General features: G+C 37.2%; 1 protein-coding gene across 3 annotated transcripts in view; it reads left to right on the top strand.

Moving 5' to 3' along the window:
- Positions 1–13,241, top strand: part of adarb1a (adenosine deaminase RNA specific B1a) — a 28,448-nt gene extending 15,207 nt beyond the window's left edge. For 2 of the 3 annotated variants that reach the window (XM_065244601.1, XM_065244600.2), the window contains 9 exons: positions 2,193–2,252; positions 4,334–5,271; positions 6,048–6,162; positions 6,239–6,407; positions 8,606–8,757; positions 8,837–9,005; positions 9,792–9,973; positions 12,259–12,437; positions 12,524–13,241. In XM_065244601.1, the coding sequence (XP_065100673.1) occupies positions 2,193–2,252; positions 4,334–5,271; positions 6,048–6,162; positions 6,239–6,407; positions 8,606–8,757; positions 8,837–9,005; positions 9,792–9,973; positions 12,259–12,437; positions 12,524–12,700 (2,141 nt within the window). In that variant the 3' untranslated portion in view covers positions 12,701–13,241. Of the gene's footprint in view, positions 1–2,192; positions 2,253–4,287; positions 5,272–6,047; positions 6,163–6,238; positions 6,408–8,605; positions 8,758–8,836; positions 9,006–9,791; positions 9,974–12,258; positions 12,438–12,523 lie in introns of all 3 variants that reach the window. The other variant, XM_065244602.1, reaches the window with a different exon arrangement.
- The last annotated feature ends 519 nt before the right edge of the window (positions 13,242–13,760 follow it).

Raw genomic sequence — 13,760 nt, 5'->3', positions numbered from 1 at the left:
ATTGCAGGAACTTGCAAAAATTGCGGGAACATGCAAAAACTTTTGCAGCTTTCCAATGATTTTCACGTCGTATAATCGCGTCACTTCATAACGTTACCATGGCAACAGGGGACATGGCTGCGCTTGTGTGAGGTAAATGCAACATTTTCATTTTTCTGCTAAGATATATGTGATTTTTGCTACAAAAATGCGGGGATTATGAAATCATGCAAAAAAAATGCGTCCCCGCATAAATATGCGAACTTTGGCTGATTATGCGTTAAATCATGCGATCGCATAATCACGTTCTTCTGAAGGGACTGATAAAAAGTGATTGTGGACTGGATTTTTTTTTTTTACCTTTTTCACAGTCTTGGGCTTGTCAAAGATTGGTAAAAACATTGGCTTTGATGCATTTTTAGTTTTTGTGCAGCATCAGATTTAAAAATTTTCTCCCGAATTAGTTGTTTGTGGCTTTTTTTGCCCCATTGACTTACATTATAACGACAACGTCTAGTAAGCGCGAATGGTGCGAATCGAGAGCTTCTGCAGAAAAAGCGCGAATTGAAAATTTTTAACTTTGGTGGAAAACCACGGCGCGTTAACGAATCAGGAGCTTGCTTTAGTAGTGACGTGATTACACAGAAGCCCCTCTCATGACGGGAATTTCCACTTGAATGTCTCGATAACTAGAATTCACGCGCTGCTTTCACGCAAGAATGAAGCGAGTAAACTCAAAATGTTCAAGCGTCAAACTAGACACTGTAGATGTGAATTTTACGCCTCAAACGCGGCTGGTGTGAACGCACAGTTAGAGGTAGAATTTGTCATTTTTACTGTTGAACACCATGTGGCACCATTAACCCTTTAGTAGGCCTGTAAGCTTGATTTCTGGCTTGTACATTGAGTTATATGGATTCATTGGACCCCTTTTCTAAAATATATATCCACATTTTTTAAAACAAACATTTAAACCATGTTAGATAATCAGTAATTAATATTTAATGTTACAAAGAACCTTCTGGGTCCCTTGACCCCAATTAAAAAAAACCTATTTTAGCCTCTTTGACAAGACAAAATATTATTCTTGACAGGCAACAACTAATTTGTTTCTCTTCACCCGTCCCTTATTTTCACACACAGGCCACATATGAAAGACATCCATTCATCTATCCATCCGTCTGCATGCACGTTCACTTTATAAAAGCTGTTGCTCATCATTGAGTGACGTCGGGCGTTCATCGGCACAGCCGGCTAGTGAGAAATCCATTAAATTATGCCACACTTTTTCCTTTTCACACAGATAATCCTCCTTTTGCACAGTAAACATCAATTGCTGATCGCCGTCAACGAGCAGGTGCACTTATCTCAGACGATTTTAAGTTCACCTGAGAAATTCTCGAATGGGATGTTTTGAAACGATCGAGAACTTCTGATGACGGGAAATGAATTCAAGCTGTCAGTATATCTCGCATTGAAGTGTGGGACTGTGTGTCATTCGCTCTAATAGCTTTCGTGATTTATCAAGCCTCTCTTATCAACAGTATCCACTTCACTCAGCCCTTCAAAGTCTCGTTTTGACAGCCATGTCTTTTCTACACAGACCACGTTCAAGCTAAGCTGTCAATATATCCACGCCTTTGGATTTTAAGCATCTTTTTATTTTGTCTTGGTCAATGTGGAAATGTTTGGATTTAGGGGCGTTATGGACTTACATTTTACATTTTTGTACCTAATAAGTGCATATTAGCATCTCAAAGGTAAGGTTACTATAAAGAAATCAAGGGAAGGGAAGAACCGACTTTAAAGGCTTCTTTAATGACTTATTCCCTAAACTCCATTGATCTCTATTATATCCAATTAAAACACAAAGCCGTTCCTCCCCAGCAGGCATCTAATTCTTTATAACTTGTTTCTGTTCACACCCCAGCAGAAGTCGGAATGCCGAAATAAGATGAATGTTTGTCGTATCGCTCGTCTCTTCCTCTGGATCATTAGGGGAATGTTAGCGTTTAATTGAGCAATAATTGCACCTGCACATCAGTTTCCCCCCCATCATTAAATCTGCTTAATTATCCTCATTAACAGAGCCGGCGGAGGGCGTAAGTGGGAACAGATGACTTCAGTAAGCAAAATCATGATCAGCGATGATCGGAGATGAATTTTAAATCTCTATGTTTCTCTCTCTCTCTCTTGCTCGCTCGCTGTGGTAGGAGTTGGTGGGCGACCCAGAGGGCAGAAGTTTTTCAGTCTGGGTGCAGATGTAGACATGAGTGAGTCTTGCATTTGTCACATTTGATTTTCATCTCTAGGTCCCATCCCACTTGGTTGTGTCATTTTGATAAAGGGTCATGAATTGAAATATATGATTAAAGGACAACACCACAGTTTTCAATATTTTTCAATATGTTCTTACCTCAGCTTAGATGAATTAATACATACCTATCTTTTTCGATGCATGCACTTAATCTATGTACAGCGCGTTGTGAATGTGTTAGCATTTAGCCTAGCCCCATTCATTCCTTAGGATCCAAACAGGGATGAATTTAGAAGCCACCAAACACTTTCATGTTTATCCCTATTTAAAGACTGTTACATAAGGAGTTACACAAGTAAGTATGGTGGCACAAAATAAAACTTTTGTTTGGAGCCATAGGAATGAATGGGGCTAGGCTAAATGCTAACACATTAACGAAGCGCTGTACAGTTTCTCACTCTGTCAGTGTGTTTGTAAGGGTCAGTAATAGAAAGTTAACACTTTCCCTGGAGGAAACTTTTAGACAGGCAGTGCAATAAATAAGACGCTTAAGAGTCTGAAATTGCAATATGATGGTTCAGCCTGGTATGGATTATAAACTCACACTCTCTACACAAACACTACAAACACTATGTGATGTTTTGTGTGATCTGAACCTGAACTTTTTTAGGACCGCTTTTACATTTTCTATATTAAAGTTTTTGTGCATTAATCTAGTGCAAACAGGTTCTTCAAGGTAATGAGATGGGCTCACACCTCAAGATATCGAAGCCTTACCTTCCAAGCAATCCAGGGGCCTCATTTATAATAAAAAAAAGTAGAAATGTGCCTAAATTTGATCTTACGATCATTTCTCAAAAGTGCATACATGTGATTTTTACACGAACAAGCGCACAGAAAACGGAGGTATAGATGTGAAATCTATAAATTGCAAATGATCTTGAAATTGTGCGCAGCTGAATAGTTTCAAATCTCCGCATTTAAACGATGCCAAATTAATGTCATTAACATATAAAAAGCACCTGTCAATGTTTAAATCCTTTATGAGCAGCAAGAAAGACTTATATTTCCAAATATTTGCAGCAATCTGACAATTAAAAGTGTGTACGTCTGACAGTCAAAACGACAGTCGTGGATTTTTGCGTACGCACACTTTATGATCAAATCTGTGCGTACGCATGCTTTATAAATGAGGCCCCAGATCTATTTTTTCTGAGCACCAAACGGAATAACTTATCAATCTTTTACTGCAGGATGTTATAAATGAAAATTTATGCTAGTTTCCTTTGCCTTTGGCAACTGATTGTCATGATGTTTCTTTGTTTTTTGGTAGTTCGTTTTAGTGAAATAAGTCAATTAAAGCTATTGAGTAATATGTTACAAAATGTATTTCTAAAATAAATCGGAATTATTAAATGAAAAAGTTAGTGGTGGGCAAACGATTAATCGCGATTAATTGCATACAAAATAAAAGTGAGTTTTTGCATAATATATGTGTGTGAACTGTGTGTAATTATTATGTATATTTAAACACACACACATACATGTATACATTTCAAAAAAACTTTATTTACATATTTATATATAAAAAGATTAATTGATATATAATGCAGGATATATAAAAATATTAGTAATGTTAAGTAAATATATATATATAAATGTAAATGTTTCCTAAGTACATACATAAATGTGTGTATTTATATATACATAATAATAACACACAGCACACACAACTACTATTATGCAAAAACTTTTATTTTGTATGCGATTAATCGCAATTAATCGTTTGCCCATCAAATTAAATTAAATTAAATTAAATTAAATTAAATTAAATTAAATTAAATTAAATTAAATTAAATTAAATTAAATTAAATTAAATTAAATTAAATTAAATTAAATTAAATTACCATTTTTTATATTTAACTTATATTTAAAAATATTTTGTCTTTATTAAAAAAACAATTCTTTAAATGAATGTCTTTAATTGGAAACATCATTTCAATCCAGTTACAAAGAAAGATAAAAGAATCTCTAAATTTTACATTTACAAGGTCCTGCACCGAAGGCATTGTAAGTTATTCTCTCTGGGCATCGCAGGTTCGTGTCGAATGGACGTTAAAGAAAACCGCAACCTGGATAACCTCTCCTCGAAGGAGGGGCTGGGTGAGGGGCATCACTTAGCCAATAGAAGCGCACGAGGAATAAGCAGAAAACGTCCTCTGGAGGAGGGCAACAGAGGTCACGGCCACTCCAAGTTCAGGTCCAAGAAACGCAAGAAAACCCAAGGGCCTGTCTTGCCCAAAAATGCTCTCATGCAACTTAATGAAATCAAACCGGGCCTACAGTACAAGCTCACGTCTCAGACAGGACCCGTGCACGCGCCCGTGTTCATTATGATGATCGAAGTTAACGGACAGTTGTTCGAGGGCTCGGGTCCGACCAAGAAGAAAGCCAAATTGAATGCTGCCGAAAAAGCGCTACGCTCTTTTGTTCAGTTTCCTAACGCGTCTGAAGCTCACCTCGCTATGGGTCGCACCCTGACGGTCAATGCGGACTTTACATCAGACCAGGCGGATTTCCCAGACATGCTGTTTAACGGATTCGAGACTCCGGGACCGACGGACGACCCGTTTTACTTGAGTCTGAGCGGCAATGGCGCTCTCCACTCCATAAACAAATACCCATTGCCCGTGACTCCTAACAACAACAAAATGGCACGTCAACCCCTCACACCACCTTTGGCTCTAACAGCACCCCCTACAGGCAGCGGCAAAAACGCAGTAATGATCTTAAACGAGCTTCGTCCGGGACTGAAGTACGAATTCGTGGCGGAGAGCGGCGAGAGCCACGCTAAGAACTTTGTGATGTCCGTCACCGTGGATACGCAGATTTTTCAAGGTTCCGGGAGGAATAAAAAGCTGGCGAAGGCGAGGGCGGCCCAGGCGGCGTTATCGGGACTGTTCAACATGCAACTAGACCAGACGCCATCTCGGCAGCCGATCCCAAGAGATGGACTCCAGCTACACTTGCCTCAGGTGAGAAATGTGCGGTAGCAACACAGAAGTCATAGGTTTGATTCTGAGGGAATCCAAATACTGATAAAAATCTATTTTACTACCGCTATGAACAAATACGTTCACACTGCAGCCTAATTCAGGTGTCACTCCAGATCTGAGTCTGGATCAAGCACAATGTGTTACCTCATTTATTGCCGCAATACGCTAAAATCACGCTTTAAGTCAGTTATTGCAATGCATTTCTGTCATCTGAATATATTTCTGCGGATATACAGTTTAATCTTTAGCTATGTCTATACGTTTGCCCTTTGTTTTAAATTTATCAGGCTTGATATTAAATAAACACTTAATGCGATTAAACTCTATGCTTCAGTGGCTTTCCTTAACTATCATTTGTCCTTATGAAGCACCTGCCAGTCTTCATTGAACAGTTTTAATGAGCTCAGAATCTAGACACAAATGTTTCGTTGGGCTTTGAAAGGAAGTCAAGCATTAAACCTTTAAGCATTATTTACACACAAGTCAATCCCGTTCATAATCCCTCCCGTTCGCCCTTGATAACAACAGATGAGAATAAACACAATCTTAATTAAAATCTGATACATGAGCCGTTCTCAAACAGGAAATCACGATGCTTTTAGCTTTCTGTCCAATGAGATCGCTCTGTATAATGCCTTTCAGTCAAGCATTTTGTATCCTAAGGGATTTTTTGATTGATGAGATACAGTTGGCACACCTTTATTTTACAAATACAGTGGCATAAGCAGGCCTTAACAGCTGTTTGTTTTATTAAGGTGCTTGCGGACGCCGTCTCTCGATTAGTCGTGGAAAAGTTCCGCGAGCTAACGGACAACTTCACCTCTCCGCACGCACGACGAAAAGTCCTAGCAGGTGTCGTCATGACAACAGGTAAGCAAAATAACAATCTTAAGTAATTTTGTTCTCTTAAGAGTTCTGGTATTAAACCTCACCTGGTTATTTGTAGGCACGGATGTGAAGGATGCCCAGGTGATCTGCGTTTCCACGGGAACCAAATGTATAAATGGAGAGTACATGAGCGATAGAGGCCTGGCCCTGAACGACTGCCACGCTGAAATCATCGCACGACGATCCCTCATCAGATACCTTTATAGTCAACTGGAGTATTTTCTCAGGTGAGACACATGGAGTTTCTTTCTAAGGGGCTGTTTAAATGCGATATTAAAATTCACCTCAGGACAGGTCCCTCTTAAGGTTTACAGCTGATTTTTGAAGCATTTGATTGGACAGAAATCTGTGCAGTGCAGGATGTGTCATCAATGATTTTCATCCGTTTATCAGGAGAATACAAATTTAAATGTGTGTGCCTGCTGAATGATTATCAACTTTTACTAACAAAAATGTTTATCAACTTTTTTTGCAAATTTTTTTTTACATTTTTACTTGCAAAAATATTTATTAATTTTTACTGATAACATTTTTTATCAACTTTTACTGGCAAAAATATTTTTCCACTTTTTCTAACAAAAATGTTTATCCAATTTTACTGGCAAAAATGTTTAAATCACAAAAATGTATATTAACCTTTATTTGCAAAAATGTTTATAACTTTAACTTGCAAAAATATTTTTCCACTTTTACTGGCAAAAATATGTGTATCAATTTTACTGGCAAAAATATTTATTCACTTTTACTTGCAAAAATGTTTTTCAACTTTTACTCACAAAAATATTTATCAACTTTTTCTCTCAAATTTTTTTTTATCCACGTTTACTCTCAAAAATGTATAACCACTTTTACTCTTAAAAATGTTTATTAATTTTTACTGGCAAAAATGTGTATTCATATTTACTGGCAAAAATGTCTACACATTCTTACTGGCAAAAATATTTATCCAATTTTACTTGCAATAATGTTAAAATCTCAAAAATGTTTTTTTACTTTTACTCGCAAAAATATTTATCCACTTTTTCTCTTAAAAATGTTTATTAATTTTTACTCACAAAAAATGTTTATCAACGTTTACTTGCGAAAATGTTTATAAACTTTTTTCGCAAATTTTTTTTATCAACTTTTACTGGCAAAAATGTTCATTAACTTTTTCTAGCAAAAATGTTTATCAACTTTTACTGGCAAAAATGTTTATCTAATTTTACTGGCAACATTTTTTATTCACTTTTACTGGAAAATATTTATCCACTTTTACTGGCAAAGCTGTTTATGCAATTTTAATGGCAATAATGTTTAAATCGCAAAAAATTGTATTAACTTTTATCTGCAAAAATATTTCAACTTTTACTGGTAAAAATGTTGATCAACTTTTACTGGCAAAAAATGTTTATCAGCTTTTACTGGAAAAAAGGTTTATCAACTATTACTAACAAAAATGTTCATCAACTTTTTTTCACAAAAAATTATAAATGTTTATTCACTTTTACTGGAAAATATTTATCCACTTTTTCTCTTAAAAATGTTTATCATCTTTTACTCTTAAAAATGTTTATTAATTTTTACTCTCAAATTTTTTTATCAACGTTTACTTGCAATTTTTTTTATAAACTTTTCCTGGAAAATGTTTATCCAGTTTTACTGGCAATAATGTTTAAATGGTTAAAATGTTTATTAACTTTTATTTGCAAAAATGTTTATAAACTTTTACTGGCAAAAATATTTATCCACTTTTACTGGCAAAGCTGTTTATGCAATTTTAATGGCAATAATGTTTAAATCGCAAAAAAATTTATTAACTTTTATTTGCAAAAATATTTCAACTTTTGACTGGTAAAAATGTTTATACTTTTACTGGCAAAAATATTTATCAACTATTACTAGCAAAAATGTTCATTAAATTTTATTCACAAAAAAATGTAAATGTTTATTCACTTTTACTGGAAAATATTTATTAACTTTTACTTTCAAAAATGTTTATCCAATTTTAATGGCAAAAAATGTTTATCAACTTTTATTCACAAAAAAGTATAAATGTTTATTCACTTTTACGTTATAAATGTTTATAAACTTTTAAGAGTACACATGAGCTTAAAAGCTACACAGTTCATGTTTTGGTTTCCTCTCTGACTTCAATCCCACAATTATGCAAAACTGTGTTGTATTGTTTGGTTGCTGGGTCTAATTACGTTTTAGCTTGAAATGTGACAAATCATTTACCAGCCTGTGGATATGAAAAGCTATTTTTGGATATATTATCAGATACAGATAATGAATTGATCAGACACGGCTCTGTGTGCGTATTTGATCAGTCATGGCTTTTATTAACCGTGAATGATGCATTTGATGAGATTGGTGACAGGCCGTGGACTTCTTTTCAATTATAAATATCATTTGTAAGAGCTAAAACATCTGTGTTCTGTAGTGACAGACCCGAGGATCATGAGAAATCCATATTCAGATGGTGCAGTGAACACGGCTACCGGCTAAAAGACAACATTCAGTTTCATCTGTATATCAGCACGTCACCCTGCGGAGACGCCCGGATCTTCTCACCTCACGAGGCTGGTGCTGAAGGTATGAAACATTTTCGAGATGGATAGATTTGTGTTACATTTTTTTGTGTTGTAGCAAACCTCTAACTTTTATTTTTTAGATCAAGGTGACCGGCATCCAAACCGCAAGGCACGTGGACAGCTGCGAACCAAAATCGAGTCCGGAGAGGGAACGATCCCGGTACGCACAAGCAACACTATTCAGACCTGGGATGGAGTCTTGCAGGGAGAAAGATTGCTAACCATGTCGTGCAGCGACAAGATCGCCAGGTATGATGTCACTACCGTACTGTGATGATGTCATCCACAGTGGAGGAGGTAGAATGGGTTTTTCTTTGACTTTAGTCCACAGTTTTAATCTAAATGTGATCAACGCCTCCAGCCCTCTTTTTCGGAGAGACTTACGTTTAATCATTCGTAGGTTTCGTTTAATGTCAAATTTTTTACCCCCCCCAAACACCTTTAACCATTTCCCCTCATTAGCATTCTGTCCCCCTCAGGCACTCAGAAAGCAGTTGATTGGCTGTGGTTTTGCCTCTGAAACCCCAATCACTTCAGCTCTCTCCGGAGCGGGCGGCACCCTGGAGCAGGGGTATTGGGGCTCTGATTGGGGCTCTGATTATGGCCTCCATAAACAGGCGTCCTGCTGAGGGAAGCCTTAACTCCACAAACACACAAACCCAGAATATGCACAAGCGTCGCATTGGATGCTCGGAAAGCCACTCCAGTTAAATGGCGTCGTTACGATCCAGCTGCGTGCCGAGGCTTTTAGGGAACGCTGAGCATTACCTCACCATGAAGGACGAAATCACGGTGATTGAGATTATAGACCCAGGTGTTATTTTTCTGATCGCTTCAATGGCGCGCTGAAAACCCGGCTTGACATTAACATTGTTCCTTTATCGTGACATTGGTGTCACGCTGTACATCCACATCCTGTTCTGTAACACTCAATGAGAAACAACCTGACGTCACTGATTCAAATGCAATGTTAAGGTACTTGTGTTTTTTAATAACGTATCTTCTGATTTTTGTCATTATGTTCTCTTCCTGCAGATGGAACGTGATTGGAGTGCAGGGGTCTCTTTTGAGCTATTTCACCGAACCCATCTACTTCTCTAGTTTAATCCTGGGCAGCCTGTACCACGCTGACCACCTGTCCAGAGCCATGTACCAGCGTATCACTGACATAGATGACCTGCCCCAGCCTTTCAACATTAACAGACCCCTGCTCAGTGGTAAGCAATTATATGTGCATATATGGATGGACAGTAATAGTGTAGGGATAGACCTATGGATAAATGGACAGATATTTAGATGGATACTGTTATTATGAGTGTTTCATTTATATAGGTGTACAAGTAGAGAGATGGATGGATGGATGTATATATAGATGAACAGACAGACAAATAGATGGACGAATAGATAGTTAGACAGATGGCTAGATGGATGAAAAGGCAGACAGAAAGGTAAATGTATAGATAAATGAATGGATAGATAGATGGATGGATGATAGATAAACAGACAGATAGATAGAGAGATAGACAAACATATGGATAGATAGGCAGGCAGGCAGACAGACATACAGATAGATGGGCAGGTAGATGGATGGATGGATAGATAGACTGATATATAGACTATAGATAGAGGGAAAGATGGATAGAAGAATAGGCCAATAGGTAGACAGAAATGTGGATAGATGAACAAATAGACAGACAGACAGACAGACAGAAAGATATATAGATTGATTGATTGATAGATAGGCAAACATATGGATAGAAAGATAAGATAAACAGACAGACAGATAGATGGATGGAGGATAGAAAGACTATAGATAGAGGGATTGATAAAAGGATGGATATTTATGGATAGATAGGCAGGCAGACAGACGGACGGACGGATAGATAGATAGATGGATGGATAGATAGATAGATAGATAGATAGATAGATAGATAGATAGATAGATAGATAGATAGATAGATAGATAGATAGATAGATAGATAGATAGATAGATAGATAGATAGATAGATAGATAGATGGATGGATGGATGGATGGATAGATAGATAGATAGATAGATAGATAGATAGATAGATAGATAGATAGATAGATAGATAGATAGATAGATAGATAGATAAACATATGGATAGATAAACATATGGACAGACAGATAGATAGATAGATAGATAGGTGGATGGACAGATAGATAGATAGATCAGTGGTTCTCAAACTGGGGTCCGGGGCTCCCAGGGGGGCCGCGAGATGGTGCCAGGGGGGCCCCAGTTTTATGTCATTTTATAAAATACATTAATTTATCATGAATTCTGTGAAATTAAACCTAAAAAAATAAGGCAGCACTACTTTGTATAATTTAATGTTTTGTTTCATTAAAATGTGAAGTTTTAGAACTGTTTTTTGTCATACATTTTCTTTGGGGGGGCCGCGAAGGAATGCACCGTACACAAAGGGGGCCGCACGCTGAAAAAGTTTGAGAACCACTGAGATAGATAGATAGATAGATAGATAGATAGATAGATAGATAGATAGATAGATAGATAGATAGATAGATAGATAGATAGATAGATAGATAGATAGATAGATAGATAGATAGATAGATAGATAGATAGATAGATAGATAGTGGGACAGATAGATGGGCAGGTAGATGGATATAGATAGACTATAAATAGAGGGATAAATGGATGGATGGACGGACGGACGGACGGACAGACAGACAGACATACAGATAGATAGATAGATAGATAAACATATGGATAGATAAACACACAGACAGACGGACGGACGGACGGATGGATGGATGGATTGAAAGAATGATATAGACTCTAGATAGAGGGATAGATAGAAGGATGGACCCATAGGTAGACCGATACATGGATAGACAGACACACAGACAGATCAATGGATAGATGGATGGACCGATAGATGGGCAGGTAGATTGATGGATAGATGGGCAGGTAGATGGACAGATAGATGGATGGACAGATAGATGGGCAGGTAGATGGACGGATAGATGGATGATAGATAGACTATAAATAGAGGGAAAGATAGATGGATGGATGGTTGGACGGACGGACGGATGGATAGATAGATGAACATATGGATAGATAAACAGACAGACAAATAAAAGGACAGACAGATAGGTGGATGGATGTATAGAAAGATTGATATATAGACTATAGATAGAAGGATGGACCCATGGGTAGACAGATACATGGATAGATAGATGGAGAGATAGACACAAACATATGAATAGATAGGCAGGCAGACAGACAGACAGATATATGGATAGATGGGCAGGTAGATGGATAGCTAGATAGATAGATAGATGGATGGATGGATGGATGGATGGGCGGGTGGTTTTGGGTTGATGGATGGATGGATGGATGGATAGATAGACAGATGGACAGATAGATATATGGATAGATGATTGATAGAAAGACAGGTAGATAAATGGATGGATGATAGGATAGATAAACCGAGAGAACTGAAACTCTTGTCTTCTTCAGGCATCAGTAACACAGAAGCACGGCAGCCTGGTAAAGCTCCTAACTTCAGTGCCAATTGGACAGTTGGTGATCAGGGATTGGAGATCATTAACGCCACCACAGGGAAAGATGATCTGGGACGCCCCTCACATCTCTGTAAACACACCCTGTACAGCCGCTGGATCTCTCTGCATGCCAAGGTAAACACATACTGCCCTAAACAAAGATTTGTAAAAACACTTGGTTGTTGTACCATCATTAGTATAATCCCTTTACTCTATCTCAGCTCAACAAGACTCTAAGGATCCCAGGATTTCAGCCAAGCACATATCACGACGCAAAGCAAGCGGCCTCGGACTACCACACAGCCAAACAAACTCTCTTTAAAGCTTTCTACAAAGCAGGACTGGGTGCATGGGTGGAAAAACCCATCGAACAAGACCAGTTCGCCCTTAACCCTTGAGATGAACCAAGAGAGAAAATGTGATCTTTTTGGTTGGAGAAACATTGAACGTTTTACCCTTTATTATTATTATTACAAACTTTTATCTGTTCATAACATGTATGGGTCCAGAATGACCTATAAACACTTGTTTGGGTTAAACTAACCCAGCAAGGTGAGCTGCATGATTTTATTTTGACTAGTATGCTGGCTGAGTTTTACTTTACAAAATGGTTATTTCATTTTTTACGGCAATTTGTAAAATGTTATTTATTATATACAGTATAGAGCAAACGATATATACTGTATAATACGCTCGATAGAAATCATGCATCATAACTGACTCCAGCACATCAACCAGCACATAGGTTACACATAAAAAAAATAACCCAGCATTTTATTTATAGTACATTTATTAACAATTGTAGTTTTTTCAGTTTAGATTATGTGTAGTTTCTGTTGTGTATATTTTTTACTCATTTTTGTCACTCAGTTGTTTGTTTTATCTTAAGAATGTCATAGTATTTTGTTGAAAAACAATAAAAGCAGTATGACCCCCCCCCCCAAAAAAAAACTGTCAAAATACCCTTACATAAAGTAAACCTTGTACTTTTAGTACTTCATAATAGTACCACAGTAGTAGAGGTCTTCTCAGGTCCAAAGAAATGTAACCGACCCAAATCACTTTTTACCCGAACCTGACGTGCATACATTTTTTTGTTTTTTAAAGAAAGACCAGAGACAAACCTGAGAAAATTAGACCTGGGTCCGACCCGAACCAGTGGCAGTTTTTTTACCCGAATGTAAACGCCACTGACGTTGAGTTTGAGTTGAGTAAAACATGTAATGAGTTTTCCAGTCCTTTGTGATTGACTCGACTTCACCCGCAAAGACACATTTTCTATGTTGTATAAGCCTGTAAAACTATAAAATGATGTTTATTCACTATTTAAGTTTTGTTTTTAAATTCTGTGACGTTTTTAAGCCCGGAAATCTAAATATTAAAATGACCTGATTTCCGGTTGACCTTGGGAACCTATTTTCTCCATTTGTTCACTTTGTTAAATATCTGCTTAACTTT

Source organism: Paramisgurnus dabryanus, chromosome 24, assembly GCF_030506205.2.
Source record: "Paramisgurnus dabryanus chromosome 24, PD_genome_1.1, whole genome shotgun sequence".
NCBI classification, from domain to species: Eukaryota; Metazoa; Chordata; class Actinopteri; order Cypriniformes; family Cobitidae; genus Paramisgurnus; species Paramisgurnus dabryanus.
The sequence above is the reverse complement of the archived record's forward strand: the minus strand, read 5'-3'. Positions and strand labels throughout refer to the sequence as shown.